Here is a 20,683-nt window from a genome sequence, read left to right as displayed (position 1 = left end):
ACTTAGGACAAATGGTGTGGCCCTGACAACCAAATAAGTTGCATTTATGGATTTTTCGCCACTTTAAACTTAATGTCGGCAGATTTTCTTTTTAATTTTTCACGATTTTAGGCTTTGGAAAAGTGAATTTTTTGAATATCTCACCAGTTTAAAGACAGACCAACTGTGACAGCCTATGGTCGAGAGAAATTGTTCAAATTTAGGAGAAATTTGGTGCCATCATTCTAAACTTAACACAAGCAACTTAGTTACACTACGACATCACAGAAAACTCAGTGACTGTCTTGGATTCAACACTTGGCACACTGTGCAATGGTCTACTGTCTTCGATTACAAACTAAGAACAAGGGATCTGGCAAACTGGTGAGTTGTACTGTCAGCCATGTTGGAATGTGATGTCATAGGACTGTGCTAATGTCAGCTATCTCAAATTTTCCACCACACAGGATGTTCTTAGGGTAACGATCTTGGATTTTTGGGTATCCTCCCATTTTACTTTTGGCACAATTTGACTCTAAGCTGTGCTGTCATATGAGTGGGATGACTTTTGACTTTCCCACTTTTCTGTATTTACATATAAAATGAATTCGCATTCGTGAATGACTACCATTAGCCGTAGAATGGAATGAAAACAATGAAATTCTGTGGCGGACCGAAACTCGAACTCGGATTTCCTGCTTACTGCGAGCAGTTGCCTTATTATTTGGCTAACCGTGCATGACTCACAGCCAGACCCAAACTTCAAATGTCGTCAACCATGCGTCTACGACCTGTACTCACACATCCATTATATATATTCCTGTACAGGTCAACCGTTGTACTTAAATGTCACTCGCCTGGTATTGGCCGAATATGATATTGTAGAACAACACAGGCACTGCAATATCGTATTCTGTATATAAGCCAAATGGCCTAAATGATATCAGAGAGATGGTGAGGGGGAAAATCTGACAGTATTACATGGTGACATAGTCAATGACATCATCGGAATCTGGCAACAATGCAACTGTGCCAGAATGGAGGCAGTCCCCCTATTGACATGTGCTACAGTGTCGACATTACAGTAACCACGGGGCACTATAGCACTGGGCAGATGTACTGGTCTTTTGCTGTTCCTGAACAAAAGCATGAATTTGTTGACTCACAAGTGCCGAAATGGTTACGAATTTCATGAGTGACACCTTCTTGATGATATTAGTCAATACCACTCTTTGCATATATGATTTAATTTGATTCTGTTTATTCACGATCTTCCTGTGGTGACTTGCGCTCTGGAGGACGTTGGTTCAGGGTCTCGACCGATCTTTCTGTGCTTCCCCTAAATTGCTGAAGACAAATTCCAGGACGTTTCCTTTGGAAAGGACACAGCCTATTTCCTTCCACACCATTCCACAATCCGAACCAGTGTTACATCTCTAACAGCTGCGTCTTCGAAAGGACATTAAACTTCAATCTTCCTTCCTTCAGTCGTTGAGGACTAGTGGTAATGACATGACCAGGGCGAACAAGAGACAAGAGGCAAAGGCTGTTCCATATATCTATACACCCTAGCAGTACTGGTCCAGGTGTCAGTAGGGATGACTATCTGACGAACTTTACTTACGCTCATGTCCAAAGGCTTGAGCGACACTCTAGCAGAAGTTGAAGCGCATGACACCAGACATAGCAGCATAGTCAGTGTAGTGTCTCACAGAAGAAGTACACCTAAGTCTCTAGTCTCCACTGACGTTCAGAAATGTTCGCCCTGGTCATGTCATTACATTTCATGGACAAATAAAATCCTACATCCTGAAAATCGAATTATTTGTCAGCAACTTTCTTTGTTATTCTATAAAATCCCCTTGTTTCTTTCACGCTAAAAGTCACGCACTCACATGGCCATATACCTTATAAAAGCATTCCAAAATAATGCTTAGCTTGTTATATTATCTCACAGAATTTGCCGACTTGATATCTTGTTGAGTTGTAAATATTCTCTTCCTCAGACATGTGGATTATTCGCTGCCGCCGACTCTGCAAGACGACAACAGCGAGTGCGTCCAGTTCCTCTGACCTGCACAGCACACCTGAAGGGTCACCTGTGATGTCATTCTCCATGCAGATGCATTCCTTGCAATCTTCCGGTTTGTCCACGTATTAACACATTAAAATCTGCAATGAAATTGGGCTGTTGAAAAACGATTCTGAGTGAGAGGGTAAGTCTCAGACAGTTTATCATCTGTCTGCTGCTGGACCGTGTGACACGATAGTCTGAATAGACACAAATTGTGTGACACAACAATGAATATGTATTTAGACACCTGATTTACAGAGTGAAAACAGGCGACTGCTGCCAAATGCTTTCCTGTGCTCCATATGACTTACACATTTTTCTGCTGCAAAACCTGTAGTTCTTACTTTCAGTTTTAGTTACTTCATGCACCACTTATTGTATACTGATTTGATATGTTACTTAGTACCCTACAATGCTGTGCAACTTTTTTATTTTTATTTTTTGTGAAATTCAGTACAAAGTACCAAAAGAGATAGATATGATGATTCATGTTCAACGCAGCAAAGTGATACCCATGATTGACCAAACTACCTCTGTTTCGTGCAGTGTCGTTTTCATTCATCCCGTTAAAAAAGAAAGCGTTGCTATCTCCTTTCTGTCTAAGCATTTTTGTGCTCTGATCATTGACACAGCACACACACACACACACACACACAAAAATTGGTGAATTTAATATTTCAGTTCGATTAAGCTGCCTGTACCCAGTTAATATCGCAAACCCACCAAGTTTCTGAATATGAATATTCCTTTGAACTCCTCGTTCCAATGGTTCTTATTTTAATCATAACTGGTAGTTATGGTTTTTGTTTACTATGCCTTTTACGTTCTTCTGGTGATATTTTCATATAAACTTTCATCCCCTAATACATATTTCTTTTTATCTAACCGAGACGTGGAAAATCAGTTTTAATAGATTTAGCTTCATAAGTTTTTTAATATAACGAAATATTTGCTTAAAAATTTCGATCCCCTATTTTACCCACTTAGAGGTTGGCTTTCCAAAAACAATGAAACAAGTATTTTTTATTTCTAAAGGAGAAGCCAAAAACAGATTTTCATGGATTTAGCATGGAAAATGATTTCATAATAAAATAATTTCATAAAACTTTTCATTTCCTTTTTAAGTCCCATAGGGGTTGAATTTCCAGACATACCGATACACGTATTTTAAATGATGTTACATAGTCTATTATTCCTTTCGTCAGTCGCTTCTCTGATAGTTTCTGAGACGGTCAAAGAAATTAATTCGCCTATTCTTAACGTTATTTTGATGTTCGGAACATTTTCTGTTGTTTTGATTGGTAGTAGCTTGTAACAGTCTTGGGTATGTCTGGCTCCTAACAGTTTTCTAACGATGTTTCATTGTTCTTTTTTGATTTCTTCAAGCTCGTGTTTTCTGTTAAGTGTCAGTGCTCTGCTTCTCTAGAGGACTGTTGTTTTTATGACTGTGTCGTGGTGCCAAATTTCTGCCTGTCTAGACATGGGCTTTTTGTTACAGAGGTTTTTAGGCTAACCTTAATGTTTTTTGACTTTTAGGAAGCGATTCTGCTGTGAGATTTTTTCAAGGCCTGTCGGTTCAGTGAAGCACATTCTTTGAGTGTCTCAAGTTATTTGAAGGCAGTCTCTTCGTCCTCAGGTCGTGCACAGATTCGAGGTATGGTTGTAGATGTTTACATTTATTATTATTATTGTTATTTTGACTGTAAGAAAGTGTAATAGGTATATATACACATTTTACTGCAAGGCATATGGAATGTAAGGACTTATCAAGTGTATTGTCACTTACCTCAGCAAGTGGAAATTTTAATATATTGTCGCATTAAAAGATATGTTTACCAAATCATGTAATAAATTGCAAAAAAATGCCATCGAAGCTGCAATATTAACTTCCTTTATTGATGACTAGTTTCGATCCATAAACTCATTACCAAATCATCCATTAAGCTATGCAATAGCATCCATTACGACAGCCATGTGCTTTTCGTTTCAGTTAAACACATGTAAAGTAGTGCAGGATTGGACCTCTTTCACCTGAGGTTCAGGTTCTTCACTAGTTTACGTGTGTTTTACTAAAACCAACACTCATATGGCTGTCGTAATGTATGGTATTGCGTTTCTTAGTGGATCATTTGATAATGAGCTTAGGGCTCGAAACGAGTCATCAATAAAGGAAATTAGTATAGCAACTTGGACGGTTTTTGCAATTTATTGCATACTTTGGTAAACCATTTAGTTGCACACGTCATGCCTTCGAGAATCTGGAAATTAGTAAAATACAGGTATTTAACTAATAACTATATGTTTAATACATTTACGATAGGAACATTTATAAACAGACAGAATAGCTATTGGACGTGACCTAGAATATTTACAACACATCCTTAAACCGCCACTGACCAAAATTAATTTAGTAACGCAATCTCAATAAAACTGTAAACTGCTGAAACAATTTTAATAAATTCTGACATTCAGTGGCTTACGTTGAAACAAAAGGAATATTAAAGAGCTATAGTATTTTAAATTTTAAGCGCAAATGTGGTTTGTAGAGTTTTGTAATACTTGCAGTCGAAAGAAGTAATACCAATAATTTCTAAACATCATATTTTTTTATCAAATGATGAGGAAAAGTATACTCTGAAATACAGTACTAAATGAACTGATAAGAAGTTAGTCATACTCACAGTGTAATGTGGCATCAAATGGGACAGCGATGTGTTGGGGATGTGAATTTATGAACAGCATAAAAGGAACTAGACTGAAACCAAGAGTATGTATAGAGACGACCATAAAAGTTTTCTAATGAAAAATGTTATGAAGTGATGATATCTTCCCTTGACTATTTTGCCATAAACAGTTGCTTTCTTATGGTCTTGCTACAAGCTACACTAGAGAATAATAAAAAGCTTCTTCAAACAGAATAGTTGCATTAATAATATATTTATACTTACCAGCATGCACAGAGTAAATAAGAATGATATAATAGTAATGTAGATATATTGGGTCAAAAGTGACTATAATGACAGTTAATATCATGACAATATGCAGTGCAATTTATATGTTAACAGAGTGAAAATGGATGCATTAAAACAAATAGTATTTCCAAACAGTTATATATACTCAATGCACAATGCTGTCAGACATGTCCCAGTTTCACATAATCAAATTCTAGAATACAGTACTACATTTACAACATTTTGAAAGGTTACAACACTGCACAATGCTGTTAATCATTTCCTACATTTACCTAATCAAATTCTAGAATACATTACTACATTTACAATATTTTGATGCTTACAACCTTATATTGTGACAGAATTTCATTGTACTAATTGTGCCCTAAATTTTATAACTTTTATAACTTTTCAAAACCAACTGAACGGATTTTCACCTGTAAAAAGTAACGGATAATTGTGACTGGCGCATCTTTTTAGTGTCCACTCAATGAAATTGTATTGTTACCGATCACGCACACGACGGCAATCTATGCAGACGACGCTCTTGGTCAATTTGATCTGTAAATTAGCTGTCGCGCTCTCTCGGATGAGTATGGAAATAAATACAAGCGTCTGTGAAAAGCCAGTGGTCTTGCTACTGCTCCTGTTGAAAAGGACTACGTAGGTTGCCAAGCTTTAAGTGTTCATTCTGTCGACAAATTAATATACTTGTTCCCTCTGTGATAAACCTCGAGGTTTATTGATGAAGATCTCAACAGTTAAGCCCCAAAGAAAAACACGATATTCGTTTAGTTCTTGTTCGAAGACCCTGAGTATGATTAATAAAGAGCAAGACAATGTTTCTGGAGCCACTTCTGCAGTCAGATAGTGTCTTCCAGAGCTCTCATAGCACAACAGTTAAAATAAGGTACTGAATAAGTCTATTACACTATAAGAAATTATGTCTTTGTAATTCATAAGTAGTTAGTACATTATTCGGCTTTTTCAAAGCTAGAAAATATCTATTACCAACATATCTACAGAGTAGCTACACTCACTAACAAGTGAAGGCACGTTTGGGTGATACCTCTTCGTCTTATGGCAAATAACTACAGCAGTAACGATCTAAACACACGAAGACATACGAAATCCGACTACGTATTAAACTACTATGAATACATTCTTATTTTGAAAAATATTATTCCTCTATAAAAAATATGTTTTATTTACAATACGTTCTGCTCTCTACTTAGTTAGGCCTTTGGAAACCATGTAATACTAGTTTGAACCAATAATTAGTAAAATAAATATTCAGCTACAGTATCTAAAAGTTAAAGGAAACTATTTCTACCTAATGGCCACTTTGCCACTTTTTAAGTGCATATATGACAACTAACTATCGAGTTCTTTGAATGGCCACTTTGCCACTTTTTAAGTGCATATATGACAACTAACTATCGAGTTCTTTGGCTCTCCTGTGAGTGAACTCCACTACGTCATTTAAAGCTATGTACCATGATAGATATCTGTTACAGTCGTAAGACTGATACAGACATGTTTACCTGTAACTTTGTAGCAGAAATACGAACTTCTACGTAAACGTCTAAAACTACAGACTCTATGAAACAGAAAACAGGTCTAATTCGAGTGAGATTTCGCTTCCTTCCACTACAGAAACTTTCTGTGTGTCGTCTTTGCTTTAACGGCGTGTGTACAGTTTGTTTTATGATTCGACAACCGATGTGTTATGAAACAACTGACATCTTTGTGCCACATTGCCGTTATAAACAGAAAAATCATTGTAACAGTCTTTTTATTGTAATAAAATACAGAAGAATTCTAAAGTATTACGTATTACTGATGAAGTTCAGATAATTCAGAGCGATCCACCTTTTAGACTGTTATAAGTAGAAGAAGGAAGAAGGAGAAGAAGTATGTGCGTGCATGTGTGTGTGTGTGTGTGTGTGTGTGTGTGTGTGTGTGTGTGTGTGTGTGGGTGGGTGGGTGGGTGGTTGGGTGGGTGGTTGCGAGTGGAGTGGGGATGGGAAGAGGTGGAGGTAGTCAGAGAATAATGACAAACTTTCGTGAACGGAAGAGAGTCACACTCTAGAATTAAGCCTTTGGAAAGCTATATGATCTGGGTAGAGATTTGTATCACAACGTCTTAGACTTTGTCATTACTGATATTTCCTCCAAGCGTCGTGTCATCGTTTCTCGTTGTGGCCCCTTCGTTGGCAAACAGTAATTTTCAGTGAGAACGTGGCAGTTTTTGTATATAACAGAAAAATAATACATTGCTTTTAAGGACATTTATCATTTTGCAATTGTCCATTCTAGTTGAAACAGTGGACAAGAGGTTTTCAGGATGCGTTGCTTACAATACCATGTTGCTGATCCAAAAGGTGGAGCTTTTCAAGTCTCTTTTCTTTTCTATCTGAAATTTATGTTTGACATAGCTTGTGATTCTATGGCTTACAAGGTTTCAACTTTTTAAGAAGTCTAAGCTGAATCTTTAGTTTCTCGAGCCAGTTTTAATTCCCCGTGATCAGTAACAGTGATACTTATAATTCACTCTTACTTCGTCCGCAACGGTTTCCTCTTTACTATACTTCTGTGCCCCTTGCTTCCATCTATTACTTGTTTCTTACTTTTATACTTTTCTGTTAGCTATTCTTTGAAACCGAGTTATCAGCACCATCCTTCTTACCCAACTGTTCCTTTCTGTTTATGTCACCTAAGCGCGAGAGTGCTCGTGTACCTTTGGTCACGTTCCTGTATCTCTACAAAAGCGCACTCTGAAGTCCAATAGCTAGTTCATTCCACTAACTTGTCTCATTCTTTACAATGGCATTGTGTGAAGTTCTCTTAATCCAGCCTATCTTCTTTACACCTCTTATTTAATGTCATTAGTGAAGGACTTCTCTCGGGAGTGAAAACATTTCTGACATCATGTTTTTGTCTTAAAGTATTAATAGAAATGATACTAACGTTACATGACCACTTAGTTTCTGTCTCTAGCACTGTAATCGCTGTGTAGCCAGAATAAATAATAGCCAACTATTCAACAGGACCAGAATAATTGATGACATCATATCCAAAGACAAAAATAGTCTGTTATAGCTAACTGCAAACTTTGACATGTGTCGGAGATATATGAATAGATACTGTCGTTAAATTACTGTGCCATCAGTGGTTCTAACCGAATTATAGAAGTGGTTGCCAAATAGACTTTTCCGTGCATCTCTGTAATAAAAGCAACGTGCGTTTCTCGCAGTTTTCAGGCGTAAGACGTAAATGAATGACCTAGGTCTCGGAGCAGTTTGGTCTCAACAACACTTACCTCATCTGTGTTTACTCCCCTCACGTTACAGTGATTGCCATAACGGTAACAATATCTCCTACATTTGACAATTAAGAAAAATAGTTCCATCTGTGGGAGTCGTCAGCCTGAGTTTACCTAGATACATCAAAGCAGCGATGGCACTTTTAATATAATAAACGCTAAGCTTTTTCGGATTTTATAGATTTTTCTTCAATGTAATTTGGAGGGATATTGTCGCCTGGAGCCAGCGACCTTTACTATATTACGTCATATAATAGAAGTGAGGAGATATCTTCTCTATGTGGCATTTACTTGCAAAACGGTCTTCATTTATAAATGGCTGTAGACAGCTGATATCAGTAAGTATTTGAATCTAGTATCTTTGAGGGATTGCAGAAGAATGATACTCCCTCTCCGGCGACAGCAATTCAGGCACGCACCTTGGCTGGGGAAGTGAAAATGAAAGGGCAGTAGCACTAACTCGGTTTAGGAGGCCAGTGTAAACACCTAGCGAGTATCGATCCCCAGACAAACAAAGTCTCCAGCTAAATGAAAAGGAATGGTTCGCGGCCGACCGAGTCTAGACCGCTGAAACTTCTGCTCTCGCATTCACAGGGCAGGAAATTCGTGTCCGTTGGTAATGACAGAATCAAAGGAGTGGTTTGGCAAAATATTTTAACTGATTTGGATTATCACTGGAGCTAAATTGTAACTGAGGGAATGTTAGGATTAGCAACTACTAAGGAAAGAGGTTCATTAAATAAAGAAGAACTATTTTCTCCCCGAGACGAACACTTACTGTATAATTCGAGGCATTCATTGAGGAGATGATAGTTGTATTCCAGCAATGTTGTGTTTCATGTAGACATTGGACAACGCTAGCATTGAGAGGAAGAGGGTAGGGAAATAAATTTGTGAGAAAATATTGTAGTTTATTTCCGCTTCAAACATGCATTTATTCCTCATTTTATGTACTGAGAAACCTGTGCAAATTACGATTACTGAGAAATGTAGCTGCATCGTGACAAAACTGAAAAAATAACCCAGCTGTGTTGCAAAAATAGTACTATTATTTCCGATGTAATAGTCAAAGTTTTTGCAGTTCGTGGAGTATGTTAGGTGGTTTTTCAATTAATGATTGGAAAGGAGGAGAAATTTTGAGGTTATTACTAAGTAATAATGATACACCAGAAACTCAGGGCTGGACAGAAAGTACGACTCCCATAGATGGAACTATTTTTATTATTGTCAAATGTAGGAGATATTGTTACGTTATGGCAATTATTTTAATGTGAGGGAAGTAAACACAGGTGAGGTAAATGTTATGTAACTGACGATTGAAGAGTACAAAAAATAGATATCCCGTTGTACTGTCGAGCAAAGTGTTTACAGCATCCTGAGTGAGCTGTCAGGAGCGTGTGAGATTTACTTGACATATATTTGCATGAAAATTAAATTCAGAGAAGTATGGCCGAAGTTTGGTAGATATGTAGAGAGGCTTGTTGCGTGCTGAGAGCCGGAGTTGGTTCGACAGATGCGTCTTGGTAGCGCAAATGGTTATGTAGGTACCGGATTCAAATGCCGTTTTAGCACACTATTTTTTTACAGAAAGTCAAATATAATCAAATCTCTGCCGTCAGTATTATTATAAGATGCCATAAGCGTAATAGTACCTTCCGGACGCCAATCCGTCGATGTAAGCTGCATTTTATGTATTGCTGGGGTAATGCGTGGAAGATAATTTAGATCGAATTCCATCGTTTACTCGTATTTTCTACCAGGAGAGTACGCCGCACCAGTAACAACTGATCACAAAATACACGCTGCCTGGGAATGTATGAAAAAATGAGTTTTTTTAAGATAGTAACAGCGTTAGTATGCAAAAGTCTTCGCAAGGAATGACGAGGAATGTAACTGTGCTTCAAGAATGTGAAAAAGTGCATCCACCTCACGGAAATATTCCTCTACTTCAGTTACTGAGGTCTAAGAAAGGCTCCCTGCGAACATCACATGAACTAACTGAATAACCTGAAGTGGATTGAGTACGGTCGTTTAAAGCAAAATGTCCCCAAACTATGGGACGAATGACATTTTGGAATGTTTAGCACCGGTCTCCGACGAAAAGTGAGTCATGTGGAGCCGGCCGCTGGTGGCCGAGCGGTTCTGGCGCTACAGTCTGGAACCGCGCGACCGCTACGGTCGCAGGTTCGAATCCTGCCTCGGGCGTGGATGTGTGTGTTGTCCTTAGGTTAGTTAGGTTCAAGTAGTTCTAAGTTCTAGGGGACTTATGACCTCAGCAGTTGAGTCCCATAGTGCTCAGAGCCATTTGAACCATTTTTTTGTCATGTGGAAAGCTTTGAACAGCCTGAGGACAAGAGCAAGCAGGTCCATAAACAAAACAGCAGGCTGGGGCTACGTCGATCTCAACATCGAGTGGGAGCGCTGTCAAAACAATACCATGAAAAATGTGCTCGATATTTTTTTTTCCGTGCTCGGTATGGACTGTTTGACGCCAGGCTCAATACGCTTGATGCAACGTATTAGTTGACAATTTTGTCATACTTTCTTTGTGTTTCATTTGTGGTGTTTAGCAGCGTAAAAAGGTGTTTCTGACATAGTAGTAAAAATAATAATAATAATTGTGTTGTTGTGGTAATAATCATGGAAAGTCTCTTCCCACTCGCAACGTACTAGCACTAGCTATTTCGTCAAATTAGAAAAGTTGAATCACAATAGCAAAAAATATAAAAAGCATGACATCGATTACGTTCAGATTCATTTTTTAAGAAATCAGAAGAAATCCACTATTACCACCGCTGTGCAGCTGGATATGCAAAAGTCCATGAGCAATACCGTCGTACACAAAGGCTTGGGTCTGCTGTTTCACAAATAGTAACTGCTTCAAACAGTTCTTCTAGTTGATCGACATGCCGACGACAACTGTACTCAAAATTACGCTGCAACTATGCAAGGTTACCTGCAAATAATTCTTTCAGACCTGGTCATATTACATGCCTGTGGGAATGTGCACAAGGACAAATACAGAAGTTCTTGCAATAAAAATGTCATGAACGAGTAGGACGTGAATGCGTGGTGTTACCTACTGAAGTCTGTCATAACTGGATCATCCTTCTCTGACGACACCATACTGATATCGAAACATGTACATGCACATTTTGCAAACTTAACGCAGCTTTACACCTGCAACATGGGACACGTTACCCATACGCGATAGTGAAATGCACCATATACGCACACATTTTGGAAAGTTACGCTGTGATACGATTGTCACAGTAAAGTTATATATCGCTATAACATTATAGTGAACATAGAGGACTTATACTTCAACAGCTTTGAGGCTATGTGGACCATACGGACGAGGAGCTTGTACCGCAGCCCATGGAAACTTAATTTAAGTAGATTTTAGTTCATGATTAAAGAACCCAGTTATTAATCGCGTGCAGTTTGTGTTTTAGAACGAGGATACTGGCAAGCATCCAACATGCTCTCCGTGCTTCCCATGTTACAGCTCTTTAGAGACAATGAGACAGCATAAAAGCGTCTAAAGAGAATGCAACATACATATCGCAAGTGTGCATCCAATTTTGCAGATTTGACACCTGGATCATCAGTAATACTTCAACCTTGTCTTGGATAATCGATAGCTGCGATGACATGGTCGGCGTTATAAATGACAATCAGGTAAGGGTATAAAATCAGAGATAATCGCTCTTCATTTATGTTGATCACGACAAAATAACGAAAACGGCTTGAGAGAAATGAGTCCTTATTTCTAATCAGTTCACTTTTGGATATTTGGCATTATGTCGATGAATGCCTGGAAAACGCTTAAGCCAAGAAAAAATCATTTCACGTACAAGATGTTGGCTTTCCGAACGCCGTTCTTGCGGAGATTGCCTTGTTGGAAGGTAGTATAGGAGATATACATAATGAAGTGTATGACATCGCCCACTGGAATTTCCTGGTCCAAGTTGCCTGGAAAGTGAAAGCCTTTGGAGCATACAGTATACCGTTCGTTCTAGCCACGCGGCAGGTTTGAAACGGCATCGACCAAAACCTGTAGTAATCTCGCAGCAGATCCACCAGTGCCCGCCATAAATCTGATATTGGGAACTAAAGCGGAGAGTACTTCTGACTTGACATAAAGAATACGTAAATCTTTAAGGCGTGTCACAAAATTCAGTGTAATCATTTCCACATTTGGTAAGTGTGGCCTAAATTTCCTGCATTCGTGATGATTCCATCTGTCTTGAGATGCATGTGCGGTTTGATGCACTGGGGAACATTGACCACGAGCAGATGATATTTTGTAGTCACGAAGGAATGGAAGTGGCACGAATTGTGCTTTAAATATAAAAACGATTTAAAGAAAGATATTTTTAAAGTAGCGCGGACAAAAACGTAACCTTTTTGCTTTATGGAGTCATGTGTCCGCAAAACAGACTGTGGACTGAGGAAAGTGGTCGGGGATTACAAACTCTGAAGAGAATCGATAAATTCCGTAGTTGTGCCATATTCTAAAGAAAGTGAATAATAATATGGCGGAAATCACGGTCTGGGATATGTAAGAAGCAATAAGTGATTTCTGTGGCAGACTGGATCAATACCTAGAGGATACTGGATGCAATTTGCCAACGATCTTAGTTCAAAGTAACGTCCTCTTAAGGATAAGTCATAATGATTATATTTCTGATAGGATCCACACATCGCCGCGTTTTTCAGTCTTTGTATGGAGGATAATCTCTGGAACTACTATAAGAATTTTCACACAACAACTGACTGACGAGGAAAGTTTGTAGATGTTATTTATTACCGCTACACCAGACAAGTCCTTCTGACGTAGATAATTAGTGCTACAGGTGTGAATCCAGGGCGGGTTGCTAATAAGTTTATTTTTTCGTAATGCTTCTAGTTTAAGAGTATATTTGAGAAGTTACCATTTCTTACTGTCAGCCTGTACATTACATTAGAGGTAGGTATGTATAGTTATTGCAGGAAAAAAATATCTCGAATAACTTTTCACAAAAGAAGCATTCTAGGAAGAAAACTATGGCATCCTCTACAAGGCAATCTTAAGCAGATACATGATAAATCACTTACAATAGCAAGACTGCTAGCTTTATAACTGTGCAATGCATGTCTTATTACAAGCTATTTCATAGCACGTATTCTAAGAGTTAAGAAATACAGAGCCTAATGAAGCTAGTCCTAGTGCAAACGACGAATAAGTAAACATGACCGAGAAAAAGGAAAATTTCAATGCTTGGGCCGCTTCCTGACGCATGTCACGGCGGGTTGGAAGTATCCCAGGCGGTTGGCGATCATGCGCAGCACAATGAGGAGTGTAAGCAAGAGGCAGCAGTGCAGCGTGCCCTGACCGTCAGTTGAGGCGGAGTCGTTGGTGACGGACAGGCGCTGCAGGTGCTGCGGCACTGACGCCGCCAGGCTCACCGCGTCGCCCACTGCTTCCTGCAGTGCCGACGTCGCGCCCTCCTGCAGCACATCATCACGTCGCTACAGGAAAGATACGCACGCTCCCAGGATCGACACAGTTAAATGTATCTGCAACATTCCACTGCGCTATTTTCGAGTCGACAATATAAACAAGATGACAGAAGTCGTGGGACAGCGATATACACATATACAGATGACGGTGGTATCGCGTGCACAAGTCATAAAAGGGCAGTGTATTTGAGGAGTTGTCATTTGTAATCAGGTGTTTCATGTGAAAAGGTTCACTTTGAAAGCGGAATGGTAGTTGGCGCTAGACGCATTGGAAGTTCCCTCACCACAGACAATGCAGTGGCCGACGACCATCACTTAACGACCGAGGGAAGTGGCGTTTGCATTGAATTGTCAGTGCTAACAGTCAAGCAACACTGCGCGAAATAGCCACGGTAATCGAGATGGGGCGTACATCGAACGTACCCGTCAGGCCAGTGCGGAGAAATGCGACGTCAATGGGTTATGGCAGCAGACGACAGGAGCGAGTGTCTTTCCTAACTGCACGACATCGCCTGCAGCGCCTCTCCTGGGCTCGTCACCATATCGGTTAGACATCTACATCTACATTTACATCCATACTCCGCAAGCCACCTGACGGTGTGTGGCGGAGGGTACCTTGAGTACCTCTATCGGTTCTCCCTTCTATTCCAGTCTCGTATTGTTCGTGGAAAGAAGAATTGTCGGTATGCCTCTGTGTGGGCTCTAATCTCCCTGATTTTATCCTCATGGTCTCTTCGCGATATGTACGTAGGAGGGAGCAATATTCTGCTTGACTCCTCGGTGAAGGTATGTTCTCGAAACTTTAACGAAAGCCCGTACCGAACTACTGAGCGTCTCTCGTGCAGAGTCTTCCACTGGAGTTTATCTATCATCTCCGTAACGCTTCCGCGATTACTAAATGATCCTGTAACGAAGCGCGCTGCTCTCCGTTGGATCTTCTCTATCTCTTCTATCAACCCTATCTGGTACGGATCCCACACTGGTGAGCAGTATTCAAGCAGTGGGCGAACAAGCGTACTGTAACCTACTTCCTTTGTTTTCGGATTGCATTTCCTTAGGATTCTTCCAATGAATCTCAGTCTGGCATCTGGTTTACGAACGATCAACTTTATATGATCATTCCATTTTAAAACACTCCTAATGCGTACTCCAAGATAATTTATGGAATTAACTGCTTCCAGTTGCTGACCTGCTATATTGTAGCTAAATGATAAGGGATCTTTCTTTCTATGTATTCGCAGCACATTACACTTGTCTACATTGAGATTCAATGGCCATTCCCTGCACCATGCGTCAATTCGCTGCAGGTCCTCCTGCATTCAGTACAATTTTTCATTGTTACAACCTCTCGATATACCACAGCATCATCCGCAAAAAGCCTCAGTGAACTTCCGATGTCATCCACAAGGTCATTTATGTATATTGTGAATAGCAACCGTGCTAACACTACCCTGCAGCACACCTGAAATCACTCTTACTTCGGAAGACTTCTCTCCATTGAGAATGACATGTTGCGTTCTATTATCTAGGAACTCTACAATACAATCACACAATTGGTCTGATAGTCCATATGATCTTACCTTGTTCATTAATCGACTGCGGGGAACTGTATCGAACGCCTTGCGGAAGTCAAGAATCACGGCATCTACCAGGGAACCCATGTCTGTGGCCCTCTGAGTCTCGTAGACGAATAGCGCGAGCTGGGTTTCACACGATCGTCTTTTTCGAAACCCATGCTGCTTCCTAGAGAGCAGATTTCTAGTCTCCATAAAAGTCATTATACTCGAACATAATACGTGTTCCAAAATTCTACAACTGACAGACGTTAGAGCTATAAGTCTATAGTTCTGCACATCTGTTCGACGTCCCTTCTTGAAAACGGGGATGACCTATACCCTTTTCCAATCCTTTGGAACGCAACGCTCTTCTAGAGACCTACGGTAAACCGCCGCAAGAAAGGGGCAAGCTCCTTCGCGTACTCTGTGTAAAATCGAACTGGTATCCCATCAGGTTCAGCGGTCTTTCCTCTTTTGAGCGATTTTAATTGTTTCTCTATCCCTCTGTCGTCTATTTCGATATGTACCATTTTGTCATCTGTGCGACAGTCTAGAGAAGGAACTACAGTGCAGTCTTCCTCTGTGAAACAGCTTTGGAAAAAGACATTTAGTATTTCGGCCTTTAGTCTGTCATCCTCTGTTTCGGTACCATTTTGGTCACAGAGTGTCTGGACACTTTGTTTTGATCCACCTACCGCTTTGACATAAGACCAAAAATTCTTCCAAAATTTTCTGCCAAGTCAGTACATAGAACTTTACTTTCGAATTCATTGAACGCTTCTCGCATAGCCCTCCTCACACTACATTTCGCTTCGCGTAATTTTTGTTTGTCTGCAAGGCTTTGGCTATGTTTATGTTTGCTGTGAAGTTCCCTTTGCTTCCGCAGCAGTTTTCTAACTCGGTTGTTGTACCACGGTGGCTCTTTTCCATCTCTTACGATCTTGCTTGGCACATACTCATCTAACACATATTGTACGATGGTTTTGAACTTTGTCCACTGATCCTCAACACTATCTGCACTTGAGACAAAACTTTTGTGTTGAGCCATCAGGTACTCTGAAATCTGCTTTTTGTCACTTTTGCTAAACAGAAAAATCTTCCTACCTTTTTTAATATTTCTATTTACGGCTGAAATCATCGTTGCAGTAACCGCTTTATGATCGCTGATTCCCTGTTCTGTGTTAACTGTTTCAAATAGTTCGGGTCTGTTTGTCACCAGAAGGTCTAATATATTATCGCTACGAGCCGGTTCTCTGTTTAACTGATCAAGGTAGTTTTCAGATAAAGCACTTAAAAAAATTTCACTGGATTCTTTGTCCCTGCCACCCGTTATGAATGTTTGAGTCTTCCAGTCTATATCCGGCAAATTAAAATCTCCACCCAGAACTATAACGCGGTGGGGAAATCTACTTGAAATATTTTCCAAATTATCCTTCAGGTGCTCAGCCACAACAACTGCTGAGCCAGGGGGCCTATAGAGGCTGGAAAATCGTAGCCTTTTCAGATGAGTCCCGACTTTATTTGGTAAGAGCCGATGATAGGGCCTGAGTATGGCGCAGACCCCACGGAGACGTGGACCCAAGTTGTCAACAAGGGAACGTGTAAGCTGGTGGTAACTCTTTAATGGAGTGAGCTGTATTTACATGGAATGGACTGGGTCCTCTGGTCCAACTGAACCGATCATTCATTGGAAATAATTATGTTCGGCTACTTGGAGACCATCTGCAGACTTCATGTTCCCAAACAACGATGAAATTTTTATGATGACAATGCACCATGTCATTTGGTGACAAATATTCGCGATTTGTTTGAAAAACATTCTGGACAGTTCGATCGAATTATTTCACCACCAAGATCGCCCACCGTGAATCCCATCGAACATTTATCGGACGTAATCGAGAAGTCAGTTCGTGCACAAGCTCCTACACTGGCAACATTTTCGCAATTATGGACGGCTATGGAGGGAGCATAGCTCTATATATCTTCAGAGGTCTTCCAGCGACTTGTTGAGTCCAGGCCACGTAGAGTTGATGCACTATACCGGGCAAAAGGAAACCGCACACGATATTAGGAGGTATACAATGACTTTTGTCACCTCAGTATATTTTGCTGCCAGTGTACGGGCACTTAGACTCTGCACCGAGCGTAGCACCATAGTGGTAAGTCGCCGACTGAGGAGTGTTCTCCTGGCGCAATCGCGGGCTTTCGTCACCACTTCTGGGGTCTCAGCTCATGATTCCCGGAGTATACCAGACCGACATTGCTATTAAGTATCGTATCTCAAAATATTTGCCGAAAACTGGAAGACTAGAGACAGTGAGTGATATATTATTGGAGGAAATACTCACCTTGAAAGAGCACAAAAACTGAGGAATGAATTCATGGCAACGGGACTGGGGGTGTTGCGGAACGGACCTAAGCGTATATACTCTGAGTTAGGAAAAATCACAACAGGCAGGAGCTGTGCGACACAAAAGAAAGTTGATAGGTGTGTTTCTACATCTGTAAGATGAAGTTTGTTTCAATTTCACGCCAGTCGCATAAGAATGGCGCTAGTAGCGTTATTATGAAGATGAAAATCAGATTACTCGCTGTGACGGTCGTGACGTTGGTTGCTTTGGAGATTGATGTGGTGAGCTGATGCCTTTAAGGCGATAACGACTTCATTATCAACAATTCACACGAGGTCATGAAACAGGTCGAGGGTGGACGTTCCTTCTGCGATACTGCAGAAACACTTGGCAGAAATGTAGCCACTGTACATGATTGCTGGCAGCGGTGGTCATGAGACTGAGCGGTCGCAAGGAGACTGGGCTGCTCCAGATGCCACGTAGCACTACCAAGAGGGAAGACCATAATGTTCGGTGCATGGCTAATGGTGCATCGTACTGTCTCTGAAGCAGTAATCTGAGCTGCGGTGGCACCACAGTGATCCAACGAACTGTTACAAATCGGTTACGTCAAGGACAACTCCGAGCCAGACACCCTGTAGTGTGCATTTCACTGGCCCAAAACCACCACCATTTGCGACTTCAGTGGTGTCAGGCGAGGGGCCATTGGAGGGCATGGTGGAGGTCTGTTATGTTTTTTGATGAAATCTGGTTCTGCTTCGGTGGCAGTGATGGCACTGTGATGGCCAGCTGAGGGCTCCAATAAACCTGTTTACGTGCTAGCCATACTGGACCTACACCTGGGTTTATGGTGTCGGATGCGATTTCGTATGACAGTAGGAGCACTGCTATGTTTATCCCACGAATACTGACTGTAAATTTGTACGTCTGTCTTATTTTTCGACCTGTTGTGCTGCCATTCATGAACTGCATTACATATGCTGTTTTTCAACACGATAACGCCCACCCACATACTGCTGTTGTAGCCCAAGATGTTCTGCAGAGTGTTGACATGATACCTTAGCCTGCGCGATCACCAGGTCTGTCTTCAGTCTAGCGCATAAGGGCCGTCATCGAACGACAACTCCTGCGTCATGCAGAAAAAGCATTAACCGTCCCTATATAGATCGAACAAGTGCTCGTACCTCCCACAAACTAGCATCCGGACTTGTACAAAACGATACATGCACGTTTTCATATCTGCGTTCAACATTCTGACGGTTAAGCCGGCTACTAATGTACAGCATTTCATATTTGCAATGGCTTATCTCGCTCTTACATTAACCTGTGATCTAGCAATGTTAATCACCAAAATATGTTACATAGTCAAATGTATTCGCTAAACTTCATTACTCTACATTAATTACTTTTAGATGTTGCGATTTTTTCCGCCACTGTATATTTTTCCCCAACAGAAGGGAAAAGAGGAGGATAAAACATTTCAATGACAGCTGGAACATGTTTCATTTCTCGACTGGCCAAGGGCCATAGCCAACACATTTGCTGCGTGTAAAGTTCAGTCGGGAGGGTGATTGTGACTATGGAGAGAGAGAGAGAGAGACCCCAGAACACGTACTTTTACACAGCGACCGTTGGTCGCAGGAAAGCTAACTAGCGTGCTCGTATGGGACCTAAAGCAATTACTTACAGACCAGATGTTGCAGACCGATCTCAGCGACAGTGAAGATAAAACATTTACAGTGTTACGTAAAGATTACGTAAGAATACACAGTAAGAAATAGTATATCTTGCTGAATAATACTCAGTATTGTAGAACACTCAGTATAACATCGTTTATTGAAACTGAACTACACTTCTAGAGCAATCACTACATACACACAAAGAAAACAAATAACATGTAGACGACTATTCATCAAGAGCGTCGGTGAGGTCCGTCGGAGCTGGTCCTAGCTCGGCGAGGAACTGGCTGTAATGCTGCTGCGCTGGCCTTAAAAAGCCGGCGGAGGTCGGCGGAGTACTTCAACTTTCCCTGTGTCTGTGAGGCGACCTCTGCAGAAAAAGGTTCGCATTAGTCTCTAGCAAGTTCTGTTTATTTTGAAGAATTGGTTTCCTCTTGGTTGCGCCTGCAACTGCTTGTGTATGTTATATGGTACACAGGGGTGTCTTGAGTGTAGTCTGCCTGGCAGGGGCCGTCTGTGGCAGACGTAACACTTGCTGTTTAATCTTAGAATGCCCTTGACCAGAGAGTTTACGTTAACTGCACACAGTCAACCTATTCCATTCTACGTGTGACGGCTTCGCTATACACAACCCGTTATTTGTAACGAGTGGCCCTCGGTCACATAATGTAAACTACCATGTTCTATGTTGAATCTGTTAACTTTTCTTGTTGTAAAGTGGTATAACGCATTGTATTTCCATAGTTCTGAAAACACTCGCGGTGGTTAAGTGAAACATGTGAAATAAAGAAAAAGATACGTGCGTCTTTTGACGGCTCTACAATTTTAACAAGCTACCATGTAGAGTAGGTGGAACGGAGAAATTAATCTAGATGCAGAACTACCCCATCTGAAGACGAGAAGCTTAAAGAATTGTTTTAGCCCTCACCATTCGATTACAGTAAGTAGCAGATCGCGCGGTAAATGTCGAGGAGCGAGAGACTCCAAATTTTTCTGAGGTATTCCCTCCTGGACACCATCGGCGATAACATTCTACAAATCTAAACTCTTATATCTTACTTTTATCTAATCTTCTACGTTCATAAATTGTAAATTTTAACAAACTCGTATTCCTAGTTAGTTTTAAGTTTCCAAGTATACAAAGCTGCAACTTTTTTAAAACACTAATGAAACAAATAAACTTCATTTCAGACATCCAGTATATACGATTTAATACTGAGAAAACTCGAGCCTCTATTAATCAATAGGTGGCAGGTCAACTAT

The 20,683-nt window shown here is 40.6% G+C and overlaps 1 protein-coding gene across 1 annotated transcript in view; it reads right to left on the bottom strand.

Annotated features, from left to right (window-relative positions):
• Positions 1–20,683, bottom strand: part of LOC124722980 (angiotensin-converting enzyme-like) — a 418,907-nt gene that overhangs the window by 18,131 nt on the left and 380,093 nt on the right. The window contains exon 8 of the mRNA XM_047248150.1: positions 13,708–13,822. Within this exon, the coding sequence (XP_047104106.1) occupies positions 13,708–13,822 (115 nt within the window). The remainder of the gene's footprint in view (positions 1–13,707; positions 13,823–20,683) is intronic.

Source organism: Schistocerca piceifrons, chromosome X (assembly GCF_021461385.2).
Source record: "Schistocerca piceifrons isolate TAMUIC-IGC-003096 chromosome X, iqSchPice1.1, whole genome shotgun sequence".
NCBI lineage: Eukaryota > Metazoa > Arthropoda > Insecta > Orthoptera > Acrididae > Schistocerca > Schistocerca piceifrons.
The sequence above is the reverse complement of the archived record's forward strand: the minus strand, read 5'-3'. Positions and strand labels throughout refer to the sequence as shown.